General features: G+C 35.4%; 1 protein-coding gene across 5 annotated transcripts in view; it reads left to right on the top strand.

Moving 5' to 3' along the window:
- Nucleotides 1–27,133, top strand: part of Prim2 (DNA primase subunit 2) — a 279,302-nt gene that overhangs the window by 15,858 nt on the left and 236,311 nt on the right. Inside the window, exon 7 of one of the 5 annotated variants that reach the window (XM_027938282.3) lies at nucleotides 15,519–15,735. The exons of the other annotated variants lie outside the window; for them this stretch is intronic. Within the exon in view, the coding sequence (XP_027794083.1) occupies nucleotides 15,519–15,551 (33 nt within the window). The 3' untranslated portion in view covers nucleotides 15,552–15,735. Of the gene's footprint in view, nucleotides 1–15,518; nucleotides 15,736–27,133 lie in introns of those variants that run through there. 5 annotated transcript variants of the gene reach the window in all.

Here is a 27,133-nt window from a genome sequence, read left to right as displayed (position 1 = left end):
TGTATAGCTGTAAAAAACATGGCAGATGGTCTTTAGTGATAAGATTTTAGAATTCACAGAATTTGGATTTTCCTGCTCATTATAAGATAGTTTAAACCTAGAGATACTATGGTTATGTGGGAAATTTCAAACTGAATTTACTCTTGAAGGCTAAATTTAACATATGCAAAAGTTCTCAAAATAATTTGTGAAATTCATTTCTCTTTTTTAAAGTTCTAACATAGTTTATATATACATAATATCTTATATTCTGATTATTTGATGACTATGCTTGTGACTTTGCCCTTGAAAAAAAGGTATGACTTTAAATTAGTTCCATATAGAGTTTTGTCCTAAATGTATTACAATGTTCTGTGTATGTACATATATATACATGCATATATTTGGATCCTAAAAGAATGAAACTAATTTTACTATATATCATCTATAGTGATAAATATTCTCTGTAATTAAACATTAACATCATGAAGTGTTATTCACATTTTCTGAAGATGTCCTGGAAAAGTTTCTGAGCTTTTGTATGTAGACATTATTTTTTTCAATCCGTAATCTACCAAACCTTTTCCTGTTGCCCACAGGTTGCCTAGAAATTTGTTTTTGGCTGAATTGCTGTGTCATGGACTAGTTCAGTTCTAGGTCAGATTGTCTTAACATAGGTCTTTTGCATGAGAATGAGAATTAGGCATGTGGAGGGCTAATGGAGTTATACAAAATAATACTTTTGTGTTCTTAATCACTGGATAAGTCTGAGTTATAATTATAGTAACAACAGATATTCTGTTAGCCCAGGCCCTGTATACATACCATTCTGCTACTCCCTACGTATTAGAAAGCATGGACTTTTTCTCCATTTATTCTTTACCTGCTGCTGATTGCTAATCTCCCTGGTTTTAAGAAATTAGTGGCATTCTTCAACTGTTGATATCTGCCTCTCTGGCTTTGTTTCCTGTTTACCTCTGTTCAGAGCATGCTGTCTTCATTCCCATGAAGCTTTTGGGCAAGAGAATTCTTCTGTAATCTCTATTGAAGCTTAATAGCCACATGTATTTCAGCTTCCTTTTAGTTGATTCAAGGCTTAAAACTGCAATATGAATATTATAAAACCCAGTGATTGTCCCCAAACTTGGATGGGGTCCTTATTTCCTTAAGAAGGATTATTTATTGATGACTGAATAAAGAGTGGACTTATTAAGGTCTGAATTTGTCCAGTGATATAAGGAGGCAGAAGATAAATTAATCACTCGTAGCTAACCTTTGATATGTGTTTACTGAGTGCCAGGCACTTTACTCAGTGCTTTATATAGATTACATAATTTAATCCTTACAAGAGCTCCAGGAAGAACTTGAAGAGCAGGAAGGTTAAGTAACTTTTGCCCTAAGACAGACTTCTAGATATTTTGATATGTGTGAATTACAAAGTATGTTACTAAATGTATGAACAGATTTCTTCACAGATAGTACTTAACTAGCACTGAAATGAAGTGGGATAAATGCTGACATTGAAGGTGACAGGGCTCATCAAAAGGGATACACAAACACAGGTGTGAGTTTAGAGATTTACATTAATGTAGAAAATTAAAGCATTAACTGTAATTTTACTAAGATGTTTTATTTTAACTGACAGTTCTTGGTAGAGCTGGAAACTAAATATATTAAATATACCATAAGTAGTTTTCCCAATATGATATGCATGCTATCACTAGGGAAAACATTATATTTATACAGCTTAGTTGTTGAGGGATTTGTTGTTTAGCTACAATTTTTCTATATTCTTAGCTTTTCTTCTGTGGTACTGTTTACCCCTTTAAAAATGTTTTGGGATTATATTATATGTTTCAGTTTATGATCAACAACTGATGCATGTCAAAAATCATTGTAAACCAAAATTCAATCCTTAAATTCTGCTTGAGGTAGGAATAATTCAATCACTTAGGAAAAGGTAGTTAAGGACTTGTAGGTTTTCTTTTGTATAGTACAAGAGAGATAGCATCAAGGGAGTCCTACTGATTGTTTCAAACTGAGCCTTTCTGGAGGATGGTTTAGTCTAGGGCTTCTGAACTATAGGGGATATAGTTTCTCTACTAGTGTTTTAGACATCTTTGTGGTACTTTTGATGGTGGTAACCATGATTGACAGGTATTACAGGCATTTAAATGACGGGAGACAGGAGTGATGGAGTTCCTGCAGTGAAGGGCTTGGATATAGTTCTGTATAAGAATGCATTTGCTGATGTCATTCTTGGCTTTTCATATTTATGTGGTCAAACAAAGCCTCCAAGGCCAAACTGCTTGTAATGATCTGCATCTGGATTCAAACATTGTTTTATAAATCCACATAAATTGCTTTTTTTCTCCATGTTTTTTGGTATACCTTTATTGTTCTTAGAATTAAAATATCTTATGAACTGATGGAAGATAATACTTTGTTTCTGTGAGTTATTTACCTTTTCTTTTTGAAAAAAGGTACCAATACCTATGCTATATCAGTTTGTATTGGTAGGTGGTTTCTATTAATGGATGCAATACCTAACTACTCTACACAAGTCCTTTAGTGCTTTTATTTACTTTGCTTTTATTTTTTTATTTTTCTTTTGTATTTAATTATGGAGTTCTATTGATTCAAAAAATATCTTTGAATTTTATTTTGAGATAGTAAAGTCGGTATTGTAACATTTTAAATGCTAAAATATTAAAGGGTAGCATTGGGTCTCATAGCATTGTGAACAACTAATTTCATCCAAGCTTTGCTGATCCCCAAGTTTGATTCTATTAGATTCTTGCCTGTAGTATTATAAACACTGACCATAGCATGTTTCTTATTTTCTTTTTGTAAGATTTAAGGTAGTTTTTGCTTATAGTTATACTTTTTTTTTCTTGAAATTTCCCCTTCTTTAAAAAATCAGATTATTTTTCTTACTAATAGTTATCATCCCAGACACACTGTTTATATAACTAAAGTTAGATCTGGTTGTTTTCCCACTTCTTGTGAAAAATAATCTTAAATTAAACCCTCGATATCACATACTGTCAGTACTCATAAGAACTGTGAGCATAGCAGATGAAGGAGAGAGCCAAAAGCAGCATGACAATAATACTTCTTTGTAGTCTTCTTCATAAACAGAGTTCAAAGCTCTTCAACTATTGTGAATGTAGAGTCCCAGAATCCCAGTGGAGTAGGGTGAGCAAACTTCTCAGCTAGGAAGGAATGAGGCTGCCAGTCTGCTCACAGAGCTTATAGATGGATTTCCAGTTCTGTCTGTTTCCCTTGGAGGTGTCTTCATAGAGCATTAATTAAGATGCCTTTTTCTTGGGATTGTGCCATTCATATAGTAAGGTTTCTGGTCTTTGTATCACTTTTGTAAAGGTTTCGAAAATCATCCATTTATGATTATAACTTAAAATAGCCAGTTTGAAGAAAAGAATTTCAGGTTAATTTTATTTATTTCCATTTTAATTGATGATGAGGATGATGGTGTAACATAGAAGAATTTCAAACATTATAAACCATTGAGAAAACTTTGCGTTTGAACTAGGGAACTTCTGAGATTTAATTTGTCTACAGGCCCTGAAGTTAAACATGAGGGAAGCCTAGGAATGGTTTGGGATGAGATGGATGGGTTAGAGTGATCTCTTATTCTTGCCCCTTTGAGAAGGTTAACTGGATGGCAGGATCAGCTGGTAGTGGAGGGTCCTTGGTTCCTTTCTTTCCTTGTCCAGCAATAGCAGAGCCTGTTTTTCCTAAGTACAGTGTAGTTCTTTCTCCTTTTTCCAAGTTGAATACAGACATAGTTCTATCATCTCATCTTTTTCCTAGCCATAGTATAACCCCTATCTCTCTGGAGGTCTCCTACTTGTCATATACTTTACTTAATGATATCTTCACCTTTTTTATTTAAAGGAAATACATTCATGTGTTTTCCATGTTAGTGTGGTTGTGGTTTTACATTTTTATGTCATTAAATTATGGAAAAGAGTGGGGGGTAAGGTTAGCTAGATAGGAGAAGGGCAGGAGGGAATTATTGAGAGTTTTTGAATAAAGTGTTGTAATTTACCATGATGAGATAACTGCAGTGGCTGAGTGAATAAGGAAATGGAGAGTTGAGACCTAAGTTGAGATTTAAGATTGCAAAGTAACAGAATTTTGACAGAGTTCTCAGAAGGATATTTTAATTTTTCAAATCAGAACATTTTGCCAAGCATGGTGGTGCGTGCCTGTAATCCCAGCAGCTTGAGAGACTAAGACAGGAGAATTTCGAGTTCAAAGCCAGCCTCAGCAAAAGTGAGACTCTGTCTCTAAATAAAATACAAAATAGGGCTGGAGATGTGGCTCAGTGGCTGAGTGCCCCTGAGTTCAACTCCTGGTACAAAAAAAAAGAAATTTTGACTTTTTTTTTGGAATATTTATTTTTTAGTTGTAGTTGAACACAATATCTTTATTTATTTTTATGTGGTGCTGAGGCATGTACATTCTAGGCAAGTGCTCTACCTCTGAGCCATGACCCCAGCCCCAACATTTTGACTTTTGAATAATCTTGGAACTAATTTTTTAAAAAATAAATATGTGATTCACTTTTAGGTATTTTTCTGTAAAGCCCTTACTTTTCTTGATATTTAATACCTCTTGATATTCGGACCATAGTTTCACCTTCACTTTTCTACTCTTTCATATATAATTTCCTTTATCTTTTGGAACTTAGAGATAAACTCTTAGAATATACAGCTATCATTATATTTTTTGGATTAGGTAGGGAGCAGGATAAATGAGAGGTGATTATATTAAAACTGATCTAGTTCTTGACAGACTTCTTTCAATGACAATGAGCTACAAAGAATTCCTTTGTATTTGGCATCAGATTTTTTTTTCCTATTCCCAGTTTACTATGCTCTATAAGTGTCATTTGGGGGAGCCAAAGTACTGTACTTCAACTTCCAATAGTTCATTCAGTATAGAAGGGGGAAAAAAGTTCTCATTTTTCAGTTTTTGTATATTTCTTCCTTTTGCTTTAATAATAAACAGGTACAGGGGATTGTTAAATAGTAAGTGAATACAAACAAGTGCTAATAAGCACAGATATATCTAGTATTTAAACCTTTTTATATTTACATATATTTTAAGAGTTAAGAGAAATTAGTATTTTCAGTTGAATATGTGTCATAGGCAATGAACCCACTAATATTTTGTAAGTGCCTGTAGTTGCTAAGCGCTGTAAATTATATTAAAAATATTGCCACTTGAGTAAGTCCTTAAGGAAACTATTTTGGAACTATTTGGTTGACTAGTATACATCAGAACTATTGTTTGGGCTCTGCAGATACAGGTTGCTCAGGGATGTAATAGAATTTATATACAAATAGATTGGAATTTGGATTTAGAAAGGATAGCTTCTTATTCTATCTGTCCTGGATTTCATTGAGTTTGTTGTATATTATTTAAAATGGATTAGAATTCAGCTTCTTATTTCTTTTTAGTATAACTTCAGCATGATTATTTTTCTTTTCTTTTTACCATTCCCTTTGCAACACAGGTGCGTGTTCATGCACACACATAAAAGAAGATCCATAATTTAGGAAGTATTTATAGTAGGATAGAGATATGATTTATTTGAAGTTTTTAGTAGGTTGCTATCTCTGATCATTAGGAAAGTCTATTTTTGAATTTTGCTGCTGCTTCTTTTTTTTTTGGTAAGGGATTGGATTCTAGAACAGAGGAGGTGTCTACAAGACCATGTCTTTATCAGCAAGTGGGGTTTAATATATATTAGAAATGGTAAGAGAGAAAAAGAAAAGATAGATACTTTTTCAACCATCCCTTAAGATTTTGTTATTTATTCCCTGACTTTTGTTTATGAAATTCCAACATTACTTACTTTCATTTTGTTAGGGAATAGGAATGTTTTGGGCAGGCATCGTTCTGTATGAGAGAGAAAGTAATCAATTAGCTTAGTGTGTTGTAATGGCAGCTTTGCTACTTTCTTGTCCTTTGCTTTCTCTCTGTCTAACAAAGAAAATTGACAGGCTGCTTACCTTTCTGTGAATACTTTTCCTTACAGCTGTGTGATTGACTCTGTGGTGAATATAATAACCCTGGCTTCTACAGCATCAAGTGGCAGAAGTAGAAAGAGGCTCTTTTTGCTCCTTCTTCTATTCCTCTCTTTTCCCCTTCCTTCTTTTCTTTTTCTTAAAAAATGCTATTTGATTCTAGCATGGGTGAAGCTTACCTCTGGGGAGTTAATAAAAACTGAAATCAGTTATTTTTCTTCTCTTTTGAGTTTCATATTTAATTTTCCCCAAATGAGAGAATTAGCCTAAATGTTGCTAAATGCTAGGTTTCAGCAAATAAAGTTCAACTGAATTTGTATTTCTTTATTTTACTATATATGTGGTAAAATTAGATAATTAATAAAGGTTTAAAGGAATTCTAACTGACAAATTCACCCTGTTTCACCTTCTTAAACCTAAGAAGCATAATTTGCTTAAATTATGCAAAATGCTAATTAAAAGGTTTAATTTGCTAATCATCTCAGTTTGATTAGAGGCAGATGCTGATTATCTGCACAAGTCTAAATGGACCTTTTAGAGATGGCTTTCATTATTTAAAATCAACTTGTCAAACTAATTAAGACATAAATTTAAGAAATAACAAATACTGGTTTTCCATATACTTTCAGTGTGTTACAGGGCAGGGCAAATCATAAATGCCATGCACCAAAGACTTGTTGTTTAAGTCATCATCAAGAATTTCAGTTTTGGGGCTGAGGTTGTTGCTCAGAAAGAATGCTCGCCTGGCATGTGTGAGGCACTGTGTTAGAGCCTTAGTACCACATACAAATAAAATAAAAAGGTATTGTGTCTACCTACAACTAAAAAAATAAATATTAAAAAAAAGAATTTCTGTATTCTTAAAGTTTAAGGTATGAACATTGCCCATTTTTTAAAAACTGAGCTCATTAGATTCTATAGTCATACCATTGTTAGTCCTATAGATCTTTGATTTTTTTCCTCATGTTTTTTTTTCCTACTGTGAATCAAAAAACAGTACAAGGGTATAGAGACTTGTGCATGCACATTCAAACCATGCGTAGAAATGGGTGGAATGTATTGGACAGGTATGCCAGGCTCCCCTTACACCTCACAGGTGATCAAACCTTCCTTTTACAAGCTGAGATATGGCAAAAAGCAGACATCAGGTCACTTTTAAGGCAAGGATGCAAGAGCATCATCTTAGAATTCTTTTAAACCTTTATTAAGGATCACCTTAGTTTAGTAAGTGACAAGAATTTGGGTCTATGCACCTAGCTTTTGAATTCTTTCTAGATTGTCTTTTTTTCTTTTCTATTATTGGGGATTATACCCAGGGGCACTCTACCACTGAGTTACATGTCCAGCCAGCCCTTTTTATTTTATATTTTGAGGTAGGGTCTCCCTGAGTTGCTGAGGCTCCTCTTAAACTTGCAGTCCTCCTGCCTCAGCCTCCCAAAGTTGTTGGGATTACAGGTATGTGCTCCTGGCTCCCCCAATCCCTTAGAATAAAGAAAATCATAGATTGGTCAGGTGTCTGTGACTGATTAAGGTCCAGACTAGGAAAACAAAGGTAGAAATTGCATCACCCCTAATCTGAGTCATATATACATGGCTTAGTAACAGAAAATGTTTATAGAGTTTTGTGTTTAAGACTCAGGGTATTAGAAGATCTGAGATATAGACATGAATTCTGCTTTGAACTGCACCAGGATCAAGGGCCATATGATGAGGTAGCATACTGTCTAAAAGGGGATAATCCAGAGTTTGTATATTGTGGAGTGAAGAGCACAGGCTCTAGTGTTCTATTATGGGTGTGTTGATTAGCTTGTTGTCACTGTCATAAAAATACCTGACAAGAACAATTTAGAGGAAAGAAAGTTTATTTTGTTACATGGTTTCAGAAATTGAGTCTGTGGTGGGATGACTCCATTGCTGTGGGCTTAAGGTAAGGCAGAGCATCATGGTTGAAGGGTGTGGTAGAGGAGTGTTGATCCACTCATGGTGGCTAACAAGCAGAGAGAGGGAAGGGAGAAGGCACTTCAGGGAAGATGAACCCTCGCAGGGCATATCCTTAGGGACCCACTTCCTCCAGTCATGCCCTTCCTGCCTACAGTTACCACCCAGACATTCTGTTCAAACTAGGATGGACTGATTAGGTTACAGCTCTCACAGTTCAATCATTTCACCTCTGCATATTCCTGCATTAACACAGGAGCTTTTGGGGGACACCTCCTATGCACACCATAACACTGGCACTGCCACTAACTAGTTGTTTTTCCTCTTTCATTTGGTTTCCCCATCTGCAAAATGAAGAATAGAGTTGCTTACTACCTTATACTACCTCATAAGGTTGGGAAGCCTTGATAAGGTAATATATTTTATAAAACTTTTAGAATAGTGTCTGGCACATAATAAACACATAATAAATGTTAACTATTGTTATTTTTATTTGTTACCACTACAGTTTTTGCGCAAGATTTGTAAAATGATTGTATGTGTGTGTGTTTGAGTGTGTGTGAGTGTGCATGTGTGTATATGGAGAACATTGATGGAATTCAGTACCCACTTGAGTCATTTAAAAGTGCTATAAATATATGTACTATAAAAAGAAGTTATAAAAACTTTAATTATATAAGCTAATAGAATTTGAAATACTAAAGTCTTATTAAAATGAATAAAATTTTAGTCCAAATCTTGCTTCTTACTGTGTAGTATGGGAGAGTCAGGAATATATATAGATAAACGTGGTGATGCTAGATTAACAGCTGAACGATTGGGGGAGCTTGATCATGATTCCTTTTTGCACTTGAATCTTAAGGGTAAAAGGGGAGGTTCATTTAAATTCAGTTATTTTCTGGTTCTGAGAAGAATACAACAAGTTACTATGGAATAGGAAAATGAGTAATAGAGTACTTTGATTTTTAACCTAGCCAAGATTAACACCTGAGTTCAGCCTTTTAGCTTTACTCACTGTTATAATTCTAGGGTGGGTTACCGTACTTAATATGGTTGAACAAAGGAATAAATAAATGAATTAGCCACTTACAGGTGTTCCTTAGCCCATTCTTTGCTCTGAAGCAAGATATGATCATGTGCAGATATTATTGTGTGCATCTATTCTGCAGCCCCTTTACAACTCTATTAATTACATGTTAGCATAATGGTAATGTTTAAAATTCTCAACAGGTTGCCTCATGTTCTCACCCCTGTTTACCTCTCTAATCTCATCTCTCTCTCTTTTAAAAAAAATTTTTTTAGTTGTAGATGGACACAATGCCTTCATTTGATTTATTTACTTTTTTTTTTTTTAAATGTGGTGCTGAGGATCGAATCCAGTGCCCCAAATGTGTGAGGCAAACACTCTACCACTGAGCCACAATTCCAGCCCCATCTAATCTCATTTCTTTACCACTATTTTTGTCAACTCTATGGACCAACTGTAATGAACATTGTTTGTTTTGAAAACATATTTCCCTACCTTGACCTTGGAGATTTTTTTCTTTCTTTTTTACCTAATTCTGCCTCATCAATTGTGTCTCAGTTTGCACAGATTGTCTTTCTGGGATTCCCATCCTTCTCCCCGCCTTCCTCCCCCCCCCCCCCCCCTCAGTCTGGCATAAAACCCCCTCTTTTGTGCTCTTTTATAGTACTCTGTGTATCTTTTATCAGAGCTCTTATACTTGTGGGTCATCACCAGCCTGTTTGGAGTGAGCTCTGAGTCTCTTGAGAGCAATGGACCCTTAATGTCTTCTTCAATGTCAAACACAACGTCTGGCCCTTAGGGGGTACTTAATATGGTTGAACAAAGGAATAAATAAATGAATTAGCCACTTACAGGTGTTCCTCAGAAAATATTTAGCCTTTTGAGTATTCATTATAAAGTTTAAATATTCAGCAGTTTGTTCTTTGTGTCTAAGTTTGTGCTAATAGCCATATAAAATGGATGGTTCAAGAGATAATTGTGAACTAGCAAACTGGGTCTAAAATTCAAGATTTGGGTCACTTTTTTGCTAATTATATACTTACGGAAATTAGATTGATTTTGTTACATTAAAACTTATCAGGCAAACTTGAGGAGGAGGATGAAAGTCTTGGTTCAGTAGACATTGGAGAAGGTAAAGAACAGAAAAAAAAATGTACAGATAGATAAGATTTCGAAGAATCATACATACTCTGTCTTTCAAGTTCAAAGGCTTTCTAGAAGGTTGCTAGTTTTCTGGGTTTCAGAATAGGAGGAATGTTTCCATTTAACATCCAGCCCAGCTGCAAACTAGAGTGTCTGGAATTTACAAAGTAGGTTTTTCAGTTTTATCTCATCTTGGAGCTTTCATTTGAGTTTTAACAATTTCTCAGTGTGATTGAAATAAACACAAAGGATGAGTATGGTAATATTCCCTATTTTCTATCAGTACTGTCATGAAAATATATTTATAACCTTGTAGCTAAGTATCATATAGATAATGGAGATATTTAGGAGGGAGTATTTATGCTTTTATCTAATGAATATTTTGCCTTCCAAGAGGTCACTTTGGCTGGTGTAGTGAATTAAAGATAACCATAATTTGGGCTGGGGCTATGACTCAGTGGTAGAGCACTTACTTGCATAGCATGCACCAGGCCCTGTAGCATGCATGGTGTCCTGGGTTTGATTCCCCAGCATGACAAAAAATAAAACAAAAGATGACCACAAATTATTTGATAATTTTTCACTAAGAGGTAGGATCTGTGTCACCTCTCCCTGAATCTGAGGGTTTTTTCCCTTTTATATTGTGGTTCAATCCATAATATAATATATACTGAATTATATTTACAGTGTTGTTATGCAACTATCACCTGTATCTCTAGAACTTTCTCATTTTCCCCAACTGAAACTCAGTATCTAATAAATATGTTCTATTCTCCTCCCACAAGCCATTGGCCTAGTGAGTTTTGCAACTGTTCTGACAAATAAATATTGGTGAAGTGGCACTTTAGTAGTTTCTGGATAGAGACCTTAGAAAGTGGTTTCTTCCATTTCCTGTCTTTGCAGTACTCTCCTTTTGGAGCCCTAGTAGAAATTTAACTACATTTGCTCAGACAGATTGCTGGAGAGGTCTGTTCTAAAACCCAGAATAAACTGGCAACTGTGATGTTGGAGAGGCCATGTCCACAGTCCTAGCTGAATGCCTTTTAGCTGAATTAGGCTAAAATTTTAGCTGGGTTAGGGTAGACTTAGCTGGGACTCCTCCACAATTCCAGCTGAGCCCAAGCCTTTCAGCTATTCTCACCAAGGTGTAATATGTGGAGCCACCTTAGACTCTTCAGATCAGTCTAGTCAGTGGCTCAGTACTCCTACTAGGCTTGTTTGATGCCTCATGAAACAGATGGATTGCCTCTTTTTGAATACCTACCTGCCTTACCAATAAAATTGGGATCTTTAATAAAATGGTTGTTGTTTTAAACTGCTACGTTTTAGATTAGTTTGTTATTCAGTACTAGATAATTGGAATTGGTAGCTAAGCTAGAGGCTTTTGGCATATTGAATTTGAGCTGAAACAAAACAAATATTATACCCCAAGTACCCCCAAACAACCCTACCATAATTTATGAAATGTAATGAAGTTAATACAACTCAAGACTACAATTAGTAGTATGGAAAGTGAAATTTCAGTAATGAGGTGAGTGGAGAAAATAACTCTGAGGGAGCTCAGATTAGAAAGGACAGAAATGGGATAAATGTTGATAAATGCCTTTCACCTTTCAGAAATCTGATGGGTGAAGCTGCTTAAAAAGAATGAACTGAGAAGTTTATGGCTTTTTCATTTGAATAAGAGATTTGCCAGGAGTTTTTAAAATCTTTTGAGGTCTTTACTTCTAAACACTGCTTTGTATGTTTTAGGACTCTAGAGGTGAGGTAATAAGATATGGAGCATAAGGTGTAAGTATGAGATAATGTAATTTATGTTTTAATGTGGTGCATTTAGCCCTTCAGAGTTTGACAATATTTAAGGCCAACTAAATTAATGAGTTTACTTCATAGCATAGATTACAGATGGTCCTTTCTTCTTGCTAAATTCTACTCGGTTAAGAAATGGTGTATATACAGTATGTTCAGGGTACTGTGTAGGTGCTGGGGAATTTAAAAAGTGTTTTTGGGAATAGAAAGGGATATAAATAAATGAATGAAAGCAGTGATAAATTACTATTGACACCACACCATATAAGCTTCAAATTTTTGTGTTGCCTTTTGAAATAGTTGTAGATTTTTATCCTATTTTCATTTTTATCATCTGATGCTTTCACTTGGTTCATTCTTTTATTTTTGGTACTGAGGATCTAACCCAGGGACACTTTACCACTGCACTACATTCCCACCCTTTTTTGATTTTTTTTATTTTGAGATAAGGTTTCTAAGTTGCTGAGGGTTTCTCTAAGTTGTAGACGTTGACCTTGAACTTGTGATCCTCTTGTCTCAGCCTCCTGAATTGCTGAGATTACAGATGTGTGCCACTGCACCCAGCTTTTATTTGTTTTTTTTTTTTTTTTTTAATATTTTTTAGTTATACATGGACACAATATCTTTATTTTGTTTATTTATTTTTATGTGGTGCTGAGGATTGAACCTAGTGCTTCACATGTGTGAGGCAAGCACTCTGCCACTGAGCCACAACCCCAGCCCTCAGTTGGTTCTTGATATATGGAGTTTAGATTGTGGTAGGTAAGGGGGAGATTTTTTTTTTTTACCATACGATTTATTTTTATTTATTTTTTTAGTCATACATGACAGCAGAATGTATTTTGACATACAATACATACATGGAATGTACATACATCAATCATATTGTCTATTCTATTCTGCTGCCCTTCATATCCCTCCTACTCCTCCCCTCCTCTCCCATCCTCTCTATCCAATCTAATGTGACACACTTTTTTTTTTTCTTTTTCTCATCACAACATCATATATATATTCTGTATAACAATGAGGTGGGAGATTTTGATTCATATGGAAAATCTAGAAGAATAATTTCTTGTCGAAAACACACACACACACACACACACACACACACACACACACAAACAAAAACATAACAAAACAAGACAGAAAAAAACTTTCCAAACAAAAAATAACTAAACCTACTTTGTAAGTGTATAGGGAAGCAGGACAGATAGGCCTAATAAAACTTTTTTTGTGTTGGCAGACATGTTTGCTCCCATTATGATACTTTGCGTAAGGAACAGGAGAATCATGGGTGAATGCAAACACATACACAGCTGTTTGAATTTGCTGCTCAGTTTTCTGGATTCCTTAAGCTATATCACTTTTGGGTTGTAATGATCTTACTGGAGGCAAGATGCAAAGCGAATAAGATTCAGGATCAAAATTCTCTTTTAAGTGTTTCAAGGCTGCTCTTATTTATTTCTACAAAATAGAAATAAAAATTTTGCCTGTTCCTTTTTTTTTTGGTAACCGAAAACTAACAATAGGAAGGAAAGTATAGATAAGATAAAGTGACTGATGTTTTCAGAAAGAAATCAAAGTCAAGATCATTACAGAGCACAATATAATGGATATAGGATGCATAAATTCAGTATTTTCTCTCTTTGCATTTTTGAGACAGAAATAAAATGGCTACATTTAGGTGGGTTATGAGGACAGGCTTTGGATAGAGAAGGTATTTTTCTTACAATGAAAATAAAATACATATTTAGAACATATAGGAAACTTATATAGAGATATAGGGAAATTCACAGTATTGTTATAGGCTACTCTAGGCTGATGTGAGCACTTAACTTTCTCACCCAGGGGTACTTTACCAGTGAGCTATATCCCTAGCCCTTTATTTATTTTTTATATTGAAAAAGGATCTTGGTAAGTTGCTGAGGCAGGCCTTGAACTTTCTATCCTACCTCAGCCCTCTGAGTTCCCGGAATCACAGGTGTGTGCCATTGCTCACAGCTCATGTTTTTAATGATGAAGAGTAAGTAGAGCTAGGATTGAAGAGGCATGGAAGAGTGGCCCCTGGGAGGTGCAGGTAATGCTGCTTCCTGTCACAATTTAGATTTATAGTATTTGAGAACTGGATGCCCCTGAATAACACTGTCCTTTCTGAGTGGCCACAAGGCTTCTTCCTGAAATTTACATCTTAAGTGCAGATAAAGCTCTTAAACATTATAGGACTGTTTAGGGGTAGAACTGTAACTTGGGATAGTGGTATATTCAATAGAAAGAGGTTGTTTTTGGACTTTGAAGTAGGATAAATGTGTGAAGAGCCTCCTTCTCCTCCTTGATGCAGGGCACATGAATGAAATGGTGAGGTAACGCTTTTTAAAGTCCCTTTTGGAATCAAGAAGTGGTGAGGGGCTTTAATTAATCAGGTCCTTCCCCATCAAGTTATCCCAAATTAACTCAAAATTTATAGAAAGTATATGCTTGCTATTAAATGTACTATTAAGATAAATTCCCTAGTAGAATCCTCCTGAGTGCATCCTACATAGAAATTCTGGAGCCATTGCTGTCCTTTATATTATTTTGTGGCTAATATTTAAGAAATGATTTATTTGTACACAGTGATATGTTGCATGTGATAGAAGATATGCATTAAAATGTTTAGTTTAAGAGAGCAGGAAAAGACTCTTATTTAGGAAACAGAACAAGGTAAAATGATCCAGTGGTGGAGTGTTTGATATGATCTATAAGACTTATGAAAAAGAAAAGGTACTGCTATGTTCTGGATTCATCTAGGAAAGCAGAATTCAGATGACAGTATTTGAACTGCATCTTACAAGATAAGAAGGTTGAAAGGAAGTAACAGATATTCTGAGGGATGGTATATTGTATGTTAACTGCAACTTCAAATGACTGAATAATTTTCAAAGAACTGAAAATATTGAATTGGGTTAACAGCATCCCTTTGTCAAAGCCATAAATCTGACTTCTAATATTTTTAGTTACAAATGTACATAGTTGAATATCTTCAGGACTAAGTATCTCTTGTCCCTTTACCCCAGGCACAAAAATAACTAGTATTCTACCATTCATCTAAATTTGAAAGATATGATGGAAATACAAATTTACTAACACCTTAATTATTTAAACCTAATTGCTGAGATTTGATTACTCAGTCTATAGAGAAAACCACAACAAATCAATTAAATTTTCTCACCTTATTTTTTCTTACTATTTTATTTCATTCTCCATTTTCTTGAAGAAATGTGGCCATACCACTGTTCTGTTTTGACTGCAAGCAAGCTTCTGCCTTTCCTCCCCAGCTAAGTAAAGCCATGTTTTGTCATGTGCTACTGATAGATGCTTGACTTAGAAGACTCTAGTCTTTATCATATCTTTCATGAATTCGAGTTTGGCTGCCTGTCTTCCAATGACCTTGAAAATGACCACGGTGCAACATAGTTTAAAAACTAAGAACCAACTGAAGTTGAATGATTTTCTACTGGGCTGCATTGTAAAAATGGGGAAAGAAAATTACTTTCTCTCTTATTTTATTTTATTTTATTTGGAAGGCATTTGCCAGTTGGAGCTTTAAAGAAGATTGAGTTTGGGAGACCTTTAATTGTGCACCAAAAGGTTATTGCAGAAGATAACATAAGGGAGATGTCATAAAGAGGAAAATTTGAAGCTCAGTAAAAGAAAACTGTGTGGAGATTTCAGCATTCTGCCAATTAACTGAGTACTTGAAATAAATAGTTTGGAATTAAAGAAACAGTTGCAGATTTCAAAGACTTGTTAACTTTGTTCATAGGGAAACTGGGTGGGAGTGGGAACAAACTGTAGGTTACTTTCGTTGTAAAGCATACTTACCATTCATTAAAGTTTTGCTTTAAAATATTTACTAATTACAATACTTAGTGATATAAATCAGAGTCTTTGTTAATCTGACATTTTATGTTAAACCATTTAAATAATATTCCAAGAATATCTGGATAAAAATGAATTATTATCATAGGAATTCAGTCTTTAACCACTGACTTTTATCAGTCAATAATTACTTCCCAGTCTGGGTAAAGCATGTGGGTGAGCGTGTAGGAGGAAACTCTAACAATGAATATAAATGGTCCATTACCCTTGGAATTTTGCATCTATCTGAAGAACCATGACACAATTATATAGATAACCAATTAGTAATGTAAAAAACGTGTTTATGAGTACTGGCATAAAGGAGTTGTTCAGGCATATATTAAATCTTTTCATAAATATCAAATTGTTCTTAAGTTGCATTAGTTTGAAGTGAATTTTTAAATTTTATTACTATACATTTAAAAAGAAAGTTGGTTAAAATTGCCCTTTAACCCAAATAAAAAATGAGGAAAGAGATTGCCTTCTTTATTGAGATATTTTTGTTGAATGTAGAATGCTGTTTTTTTTTTGGGGCAGGTAATTTCTTTTAGCATGTTAAGTGATGTCATTTTGCTGTCTTCTGCCTTTCATTCTTATTTTTGAGAAGTCAGATATTAGTCAAACTGTAGCTCCTTTGAAGGTCAGATGGCCTTGCTCCTAAGCTTCTTTTAAGATATTCTATTTCAGTCACTTCTCTTTGACTTTGATCATTCTCAGTTTGTGTGGGAGTTTAATTCTTTTTATTTGTTCTGCTTGGGTTTCATTAGGCTTATTAAATTGTAGATTGTTGTCTGGTATAATTCTGAAAAATTCTCAGCTATTATTGCTTTTTTTTTTTTAAGAGACAGACAGAGAGAGAGAGAGAGAGAGAGAGAGAGAGAGAGTGTGTGCATGCGAGAGAGAATTTTTTAATATTTATTTTTTAGTTCTCCGCGGACACAACATCTTTGTTTGTATGTGGTGCTGAGGGTGGAACCCGGGCCTCATGCATGCCAGGTGAGCACGCTACTGCTTGAGCCACATCCCCAGCCCTATTATTGCTTTTAAACTTCCTTTTTCCTTTCTTCTGGGATTCTAGTCAAATGTGTTATGGATCTTGTTAGTTTTTCCCAACTCATTGTTAGGTCTATATTTTCTTTTGTTCTTTCTCTGCTGAATTACAGATTTTTTTCTCTAGAATTATTTCCCAGTTTGGTATTTCTCTATTCTATTCTACACCCCTGACCTTTATTTTTTGTGGTGCTGGAGATTGAACCCAGGGCTTTACATATAGGCAGATATTTTACCGCTGAACTGTACACCCTCTGCTCCTATTGGGTTTTTAAATTTTTTTAGTTGTCAATGGACCTTTATTTTATTTACTTATTTTTATGAGGTGCTGAGAATCAAACCCAGTGTCTCACATGTGCTAGGTAAGCGCTCTGCTCCTGAGTTACAACCCCAGTCCCCTGGGTTTTTAATTTTGGTTATTGTAATTCTTAAAGTTTTCTTTGGTTCTTTTTCAGTTCTGCTTTGTTATTTTTCATGGCTTCCTTGCAGATATTTTAATGTTTGTTGTTCTTTCTCTAATTCATTATAGGTTGCTTCTTAATATGAAATTAAAATATTTAAAATCTGTATGGTCTTTTCCTGCTATTGCTTTTTTTTTTTTTTCTGTCTCAGGGACAGGGTCTTGCTATGTTGTCCTGGCTGGCCTCAAGCTTCTGGACTCAAACAATCCCTGAGTCTCCTGAGAAGCTGGAATATAGATGGAGTCGACCCCACCCTATGTCTGTTTGTGCTTTTCCTCATTCATGTTGCATGATACCTTTTGTGTCTAGTTAGTTATCTTTGACCGGTTGTTGCCCTCATGCACGTTTGGTTGTTTTTTTTGTGTGTGTGTATTTCCAGAATGCATGTGCTCTCTCTGACAGGTTCTTTGTTTGCTTCTGTTAGGCTTCTGAGGGGTGGGAGGTTATTACCAGTCAAGGTCTCTTAAAGACTCTACTTAGTATTGTGATTCCCTCGTCCATCCATCCATACCGTATATAGCTGGGGTGGCCACAGTTTTTCAGAATAATCATTCTTCCTATGTTTTTCCTTTCCTGCTTTCCTCAGTGTCAAGAAAGCCTCTCATGTTGTTGGGAGAGAGATGGTGGGCCAATTCTGGTTACTTCAACCTAATGTCATCTTTTGTGGGCTCAGCTTAATGTGTGTGCGAAGTCTCCTAAAGACTACCTATGTTGGCAGTCCTTAATCTTTGTTTTTGGTCACCTTGTCCCATGAGGCTTAAGATCTGAGGTACAAGTAGATGGCATTGGCTAATGTCTTCAGAGAAAAAGTGACTTTTGTTCCCTTTAGTTTAGGTTTGCCTCAAAATTTGGTTTGACAGTTCTATTGGTTTATATTTTTTAAGGCTGTTAAATGAAAATATTTTTGAATGGTTTGTTTTGTGTTTTTTATTGTTTTCAATGGGACACAGATCTGAGTAACTTGAGTTCAGGAACAGCTCCAGCCCCAGTGCCAGAGCTCATTGGCTGCTGTACTGCTGGAGATGCTATTGCAAACTGATCTTCTTTTCCCCAACCTATTCTCTTTAGAAAGCTAGACTTCTGAGCTAGAGAGAGGATGGTCTTAAGATTAAAAAAACAAAAAATTTAAGATAAAATACTTACTTGAATTGATGTATCGAATTAATAGAAAGTAATAGTTTAATTTGTTTACATACCTATGTGTTCATCTTGAGAAATTGTGAAGGAAAATGATTTTTATTAAAGATATTGCTAGTCTTATACAGAACAGGTGTGATTTTTGTCATCTGTAACTTTCTGTTGGCATACAGATCTTAAGTGATCTTTAATTACTAGCAGAACTAAATATCATTTTGCATATATGAACTTTTCTGTCATGTGAATGAATTTCTTTTTATTTTTTGATGGATTCTATGTTGTATTATATCCATCCATTGATAATTTTAGTTTATTGGGGTTTTATTATACAGAATATTTTTTTCCTATGTATTTTTTGTATTTATTCAGGTTGAATATTATTATCTTCCATGGCTTGTACATTTTAGTCAATAAATATTTGGTTGTATTATACTAAAAGCTGGGAATATACGTATAACACATCTCTGTTTAGGTTCACATTCTAGTGAGGGAGATACAAATTCTCATAGTGCATGAACACTGTAATACATATGTTCAAGGAAACAGATATATACAAGAATAAAGGAGTAGTGATTATTGAGGAAAGTTGGGGAAACTTTGCAGAGATAATATGTTAGCCGCACAGAACTTTTCCAGTAGAAACACAAGGAATGGAAGGACATTTCAGATATGGGAAATACATTTGAAATCATAGAGGTCAGAGTCATGGTGTGCTACCGGGAGGTATAATTGGAGGACTTTAATTTCCAGGGGAAGCAAATTAAAACTAGGAAAAATTTAAAGTCCTGAGAGAAAAAGGAATTTCTAATGGATCCAAAGAGCCTGTGTATTGGAGTAATTGAGTGAGTGAGCAGATATTATAAGGAGATCTGGTAAGAGAATATGTGGGTGGGGGGTGTTTATGGGCTGTGCTGTGACTATGGGAATGGCTGCAGAAGTTGGATGAGTGGGGCAGTGTGTGCCAGGAACTGTGAAACTAGTGCTGACTGGATCATCCACATAGATGTCGCAGTCACTATGGGCAGGGGCAAGAAGGTGGATGTTACAGCATTGACAAGGTTTAGATTTAGACTATGTCTGTCCTGGTTTTAGCCCTAGAAGTCCTTCTTCCTGTGAAGCCTGTAGTTTCTGGCAACCTGGGATGGTTAGTTGTTGTAATAAGGTGATAGAAGGGCTTAATGAATTTGAGGCATTGAATGTAGGAGTACAATAATTTCTAAGAGAGGAGGTGTGACCCAGAGTGGAGGGAAAAAGGACGGAATAAGTTTATGTTAATTTATGCCAGGGCTGTGTCCTCATGAGACACTAAGGAGGCAGAGAAGCATTTAGAAAAGAGCTTGAACATGTGTGAGCGGGGGTTGGTTAGTAGAGGACAAAGTGGAAAATATTTTGGAATGAGTTTAACAGAGGGAGTATGCAAATGAGTGAGGTGGTAGGTGAGGGTTGTGGCTGAAATAATGAGAATGACTGCAGGAGCAATGCTGGTCTACAAAGGCAAGGATGAAAGATGTAGATGGAAATAACTGAACAAAGTATTTATCAAGATGCTTCAGTTCTTATTTCAAGAAGCCTATCAGACTCAGCCTCCTGGTTGGCATAGAATGATACAGGACTACATGGTAGTCTTTCCCCTCCACCCACATTTATTTTTCTAAGGTTTCATACTTTTTTATTTAACCCATTGTCTTTTGTAATAAATTTTTTTGTTTGGTCCAGGAATAGATCTAAGTTTTTCAATTAGTTAAATTTCCTTAATATTGCTGTCATTCGGTATTATTTATTATATGATATTGTGTTTACTCATTGTTACATTATATATTGTTGTTTATGGCATTTTTCTAAGTTGTTACCTACCTCTGAGTGACTCAGCCCATAAATTGGAGAGAGGGCATTGCAGAGGGAAAGGGAGGAAGGGTGAGGGAGAGGATTATAATTGAGAGTTATAATTATAGATATATTGGATGATTTTTTTTTTGAATTTTTAATATTTATTTTTTAGTTTTGGGCGGACACAATATCTTTTGTTTTTGTATGTGGTGCTGAGGATCGAACCCGGGCCGCACGCATGCCAGGCGAGTGCGCTACCGCTTGAGCCACATCCCCAGACCTATATTGGATGATTTTAAATGACTTAATTTTCAGAGCCTCACATGGGCTTTCTAGCTTCCCAGGCTATTGGGGAGGCATCAAGTTATTCTCAATAAATGTTACTTTGTAATGCTGCCTTACTATCCCTGAATGGGGCTCTTCTTAAGTCTCACACAAAGCTGTTTGCCCTAGCAACTAACTCTTCAGCTCTTTTAAGCTACAATTTGAGCAGTCTCTGAGCTGGGCTCTAGAATTAGGTTCCTAGGATGAATTGCCTTGGCCTTGTTCTCCCTCTGTCATAATGAGTGTGCTTTCCTTTATCCTTCTCATCTCCAGTTCATATAACAAGGTTAAGCACCAGGCCAGGTGGCATTCTGACACTTCCTTGGGCTGTGTTGATGGTTTCTTCTCCCTGCTTGTCTCAGATAGTCTTGGAAATGTGCTCTCTTTCTGTCCTTGCATTCTCTCTGGGGCTAATGGGTATTTAGGCCCCCATAGAGCTTTGCTCTTCTTTATTTGCATAGAGTCAAGTCAGCTAGTTTTCTTTTCTTAGCTTTTGTTGAGGGTAAATAATATCATAGTCAACTTATAAAGTCACATCTCACTTTCTTTTGTGTTACCTGTCAGCACTAAGCCTGGCTCACAGTGGTGCTGAAGGGGAGTATATGCTGAATGAGTGGAATGAATGTGTATTTTATATGTCTAGTCAGATCGTATGGTTCTAACATTTATCTGATCCTAGTGCTATTTTGATTTATTTAGGAGAGTTTTTAAGATTTTTTAAAAATATAAATTACCCATTTTTAAAAATTGTGCCTGAATAAAGTATTTAGTCTTTTCTTTTTAGTGTAGATTTTGGTATATTTCAAATGTGCCTGTGCTGTTAAGAAAAAGCAATAATATCCTAGTGGATTGGAAGACTGAGACAGGAGGATTGCAGCTTTGATGCCAACCTCAGCAACTGAGTGAGACTGTAAGCAACCTAGTGAGACCCTGACTCAAAATAAAAACAAAAACAAAAACGGGGGTAGGGTGGGGTGGGGTGGGTGGGCGCTAGAATTTGGCTCAGTGGTTAAATGCCCCTGAGTTTAATCCCTGGTACAAAAATACAAAAACAAAAAACAAAAACAAACAAACAAATAAATAAACAAAAAACAGAAAAAGAAAAAGCAGTAATAAAGTAACCATGCAATTACTTTTTACATTGATCAGATTGGTAGTGTTATTGAGACATCAACATACTAGACCAACTGACCTTCCTTCCTTCCTTCCTTCCTTCCTTCCTTCCTTCCTTCCTTCCTTCCTTTCTTTCTCTTGTTCTAATTAGTTATACAAGACAGTAGAATATATTTTGACACATTATATACAAATGGAGCACAACTTCTCCTTCCTCTGGCTGAACATGGTGCAGAGTCACACCAGTAGTATAATCATACATGTATATAGGGTAATAATATCTGTTTCATTCCACTGTTCTTCCCATTGCCATACTCTCTCCCCTCACTTCCCTCTGCACAATCCAAAGTTCCTTCACCTCCCTCCCCCCATTAGAGATTAGCATCTGTTTATCAGAGAAAACATTTGGCCTTTGGTTTTTTGGGTTTGCCTTATTTAACTTAGCATGGTATTATTTACCTCCATCCATTCACCTGAAAATGCCATAATTTTCATTCTTCTTTAAGGCTGAGTAATAATCCATTGTTTATATGTATCACATTTTTTTTATCCATTCACCTGTTGAAGGGCATCTAGGTTGGTTCCATAGCTTAGCTATTGTGAATTGAGCTACTATTAACATTGATGTGGCTGTGTCACTGATTTTAACTTCTTTGGATATAAACTGAGGAATGGGATAGCTGGGTCAAATGGTGGTTCCATTCCAAGTTTTTTGAGGAATCTTCATACTGCTTTCCAGAGTGGTTGCATCAATTTGCAATCCTATCAGTAATGTAATCCTTGCCAATATTTATTCAACATACTAGATGAAATGTTAAGATATATTGTCACTCATTTTCTAATTTTTAATATTTTAGGTAATTATAAATCATAAAAATTTGTGAATGAAGTACCATTTTATCCTATCAATTTTGGTTAATTAGTGTGTCCACTTAGTGGTAATTATTTCCTTTTTTATTTTCTGTTTTTTTTTTTTTTTTGTATGTGTTTTTAAAGGTTTTCTGATTAATTTTTTTCCCTATTGTATGACTCTCTTTTTTACATTTGAAGAAAGTGTGTTGTATTTATTGAATTATAAATAGAAAAAATGTTTAAAACTAACTTTTACTTTAGGTTTATAAGTGTTCTTTTTATTTATTTATTTCTATGTCACAACCATCTCCAAACCTAAAACAGCAGTTCCAAAAATTTAACACCTAATTTTAAAACCAAAATTTAACCCTAAAATGTAAAATAATACTCATTTTATTATATTTCATAGTTACAAATTTCAGGGATTCAGACTGGGCTCAGCAGGACAACTGTTCTGCTACACATGGGGTTGCTTTGTGAGTTGGTTAGCACCTCTTCTGGTCTTTGATGTCCAAGACAGCTTCATTCACATGCCTGGTGCTTAGGTGAGGACGTCCAGAAGGCTGGACTCTGTTGGCACGCTTTCCATGTGATTCTTCAAACATGGCAGTTGAATTTCATACTTGGTGATCACAGATGCAAAGAGAATAGTCTTTGAAAGGACTGTCAGTCCGCTCAAAGAGCAGTCTGTGGCTGGCACGGTATCACTTGTGCCTGGTCAAAACAGTAACAGGCCAACCAGATTCAAGGGGAGGGCAAATAGATCTCAGCTGTCAATGGGAGAATTGTCAAAGAATTTGGTCTCTTTTAAATCCCCATAGTAAGATGAATGACTAGGTTACAGTGCATTTGAGAAACAAATTGCCCTTTGTGGATCACCATTATTGAGTATATATTTGTTAGAAGTAACGAGAACAATATTATAAAATCATATTTCCTTTTAGCATTTGCTTCATCCGTGCATTCTAAGTTTATTGTAAAAGAAATGAGTCATACCCGTTCCACTGTACATCAGATGTTTTAAACAGTCTTCCCATTATAATGTAGTCACAGTTTTAATATTGTTGAGTTGGTTATGTGCCTTTTCATTTACTACCGTAGGTGTATTTCGCTTTAAGAAAAACAGATATGTAAAATCCTTTATTTTATTTATACCTTGAGCTCTTGCACAAAGGATTCAAGGCAACTTATAATAAGACACATATGACAAATCTGTATAGAAGTAAAATATGAATAGCAGTGGATCATCAGAATCCAGGAAAACAGTGAGTACATGGCATTACCATCTACCCTGTTGTGTGGCTAACTCCCCAAACCTGGGAGTTTCTCCCACCCCTTCATTTTACCTCTAAAATATATCCTAAATTTGGTCACTTGTGTTTTTTTTTAACCAATGCTTTTGTAGTTCAGAACACCATCATCTTTTCCCTAAATTATCAGTTTAACCTCTTAAGTAGGTCTCTTTCTTTCATTTTAATCCTTCCCATGACTCACACTCTGTTCAGATAGCAGTCATTTAAAAATAATAGTGTAGCTGGGCACAGTTGCTTATCTCAGTGTCGCTGGAGACTGAGACAAAAGAATTGTAAGTTTGAGGTCAGCCTCAGCAACTTAGTGAGGCCCGAAGCAACTTAGTGAGACCTTATCTTAAAATAAAAAACTAAAAGAGCTGAAGATGTAGCTCAGCAATAAACTCTCCTTGGGGTCAATCCCGTTTTAAAAAAAAAATACAGTGTAAATCAAATCCAATTTTAGCCTCCCCTAAAACCTCTGCTTAGGCTCCTTACCTCTCCAACCTTGTCCCCTCTAATATACTCCCTGCCACTGCCCTCTGTCTGCTTTCTTTCTTTTCCTCCAACCCACCAGCTATTTTCTTCTTAGAGCCTTGCCTTAACTGCTCTTACCTCTGCTTGGGATCCTCTTGTTTCAGGTTTTCTTTCCAGTTTTCATTTAAATGTCACTTCTTCAGAGAGGCCATAACTGACCACCCAATTGAAAGTATAAATCTGTCCATTCTTAGCACTACCTCCATTTTATTTTCCTCATGGATTTATCATAGATTGCTGCCTGATGTGTCCTTATTTCCAGTTTATTATCTGTCTCACCCCATAAATATAAACTTCATGAAAGCATGTTTTTTTTTTTCTTATTGTTGTTTATGGATGGATCCCATCTGCCTGTGGATATGTTGTAGGTCCTCAGTATTTTAGAAAGAATAGACAAGTTCTAGTAAAAAAAAAAAAATGCTAGAAAAGATGCAGGGATTTCCAGAAAATCACAAGCTTATTTTAGAAAAGAGAATGTGCTGTTTAGATCAGTGATTGATAGGTACAGTCAAAATCACGACTGGATCTTTTAAAAAAGCACACACCTTGAGGCTTCAGTCTGTAGGTCTGGTGGCACCTGGAATCCATAATTTTAAAATATTCCATTGGCAAATACGATACACATATTTGTTTAAAGACCAGAACCTGAGAGGGAGAGCTGTGTGGATTCATGTAGAAAATTTTTGACCAAATAATTGTAAACATGATTGAGTGTTGTTGATTAGAAGCTTATAGAAATTTAAATTTCCAGGAAACATTATATATAATCTTTACTTCAGAGGCCAGTGTAATAAACTAGTTGTTCCAAAGTGGTGTGCTCAAGGCGATCATTTTGGAGTGCATATATTTTAGATCCATACCCTTTTACTCTTTTTTGGGGGGGGTAGGCATGTTTTAAATACATAATATATGGTAATCCATGTATGTAATTTATAAATGCACATGTACTGGGCACTGTGCTCAAAACACTTTATTAATGAGAATGTGAGGTGCAAAGCAGGTAGAGAGCACTATTCTAGCTGGGATAGGCTATTTATTGGTAACAAATGACCCTCAGACCTCAGGGACCTATGAAAAGGCTTATTTCTTGCTCACGTTCTGTGACCTCTGTTGTCTAGCTGCAGCCCTGCTGTGTCATTTTGATATTGGGATTCAGGTTGATGGAGTAACCTTTATATGTTGGAACATTTTCAGTTGCTGTGGCGAAAGGAGAGGAGAGAACTGGGTAAACCATAGGTTCATAAAACTTTTGTTTGGCAGTGACACATGTTGCTTCTGTTCAAATTTCACTGGCCAAAAAAAGTTGCATGACTATACCTGAGTTGAGCACATAGGGAATGTATGATCTTCCCTGGGTGAGGGACTCTGCCTGGGGTGAGGAGCAATGCAGTCTACTCAGATAGCCTATTTCTATTTACTGTGCAGAATGTTTGCCTTCTTGATCCCCTGTCAGAGTTTCTGGCAATGACATTGCTTTCCAAATTCCTGATTTGATGAAGAATATGAAAAATGAAAAGATACACATAGTCAGAATCCTTCATTCTATTAGCAATTATTTTGTAAATCCTTCATTCTATTAGCAATTATTTTGTAAAACAAAATAATTATAAAATAATGAAATGTAACTTTACTAAAGCATTTAAAACTCAGTGTGTTTTTGCTTGACAAAATGTTATACCATTATATGGATACTGTTGGAATGTTCTGGTACTGACTCTTGAGTAGGTGAATGTGGACAGAAGGAATTGATGTGTGGGGAATTGTGAGCAGTGGTGGCAAAAATAGGACTTCAGATGTCAAATGTTCAGGGTCTTTGTCCTTGAAAAGTAGTTAAGAGGAAAGTTTTGCATCCTTGGAATAGCAAAGTAAGCCACTCAAGTAATGTGATTCCATTTACCTCTTTTCAGGAAGATGTTTGTTTTGTGAAGCATAATACACATTGATTGTGAGATGCTGTAGTGATAACTTAGCTTACTTTCATCCACTATTTTGAATACCCCATAAAGACCAGGTCTGGTGTTAGTTTAACTAAGAAGATGACAAATTTGTAGAAGCTGGATTTGTTGCAGTAAATGTTTCAGTTTGTTACCTACTAAAAAAGCCTGGAAAACAGAAACTAATCAAAATGTACATTACAGATAATAATAAAAATATTTATCATTTATTGAGGGAATGCTATTTGATAGACCTATGGTGGATACTTTACATACTGTATTTTATTTAATCCTGACAAAAGCTACATGAAATATATATTAGTTTCTACATTTTACCAATAAGAAACTGTAGCATGAAGAGGTTAACTGACTTATTTAAAATTTAAAGGCAGGTTGCTGTGATTTTAAAGATGATATACTTTCTACTCTATTCCTTTACTTTTATAATTGTTCTACTATCTGTTTTGCTGACATGTGATTCTCTGTTAGTAGAATCAGGAAGACATTTAATCTTGTCTTGTTCGTTTAAAGGGTGAGTATATTTTAGGCATGAATCTAGGAGAACCTGAGCAAATGAAATATGTTCATATTTTCTCCAGTAGTTTTTAAGGAGAAAATAGGAGAAAAGAGAACATTCAAGAATATTTTAGAAATTTGGAATAATCAAGTTGATAGCATTTTAATTAGTAAAGTTTCAGATGGCCATTCTGCATTTTTCAGTGAGAATTTTCTTACTTTGGCCGCTTAAATTTTGGTT

This window comes from Marmota flaviventris, chromosome 6 (assembly GCF_047511675.1).
Source record: "Marmota flaviventris isolate mMarFla1 chromosome 6, mMarFla1.hap1, whole genome shotgun sequence".
In the NCBI taxonomy this organism is placed as follows: Eukaryota; Metazoa; Chordata; class Mammalia; order Rodentia; family Sciuridae; genus Marmota; species Marmota flaviventris.
The sequence above is the reverse complement of the archived record's forward strand: the minus strand, read 5'-3'. Positions and strand labels throughout refer to the sequence as shown.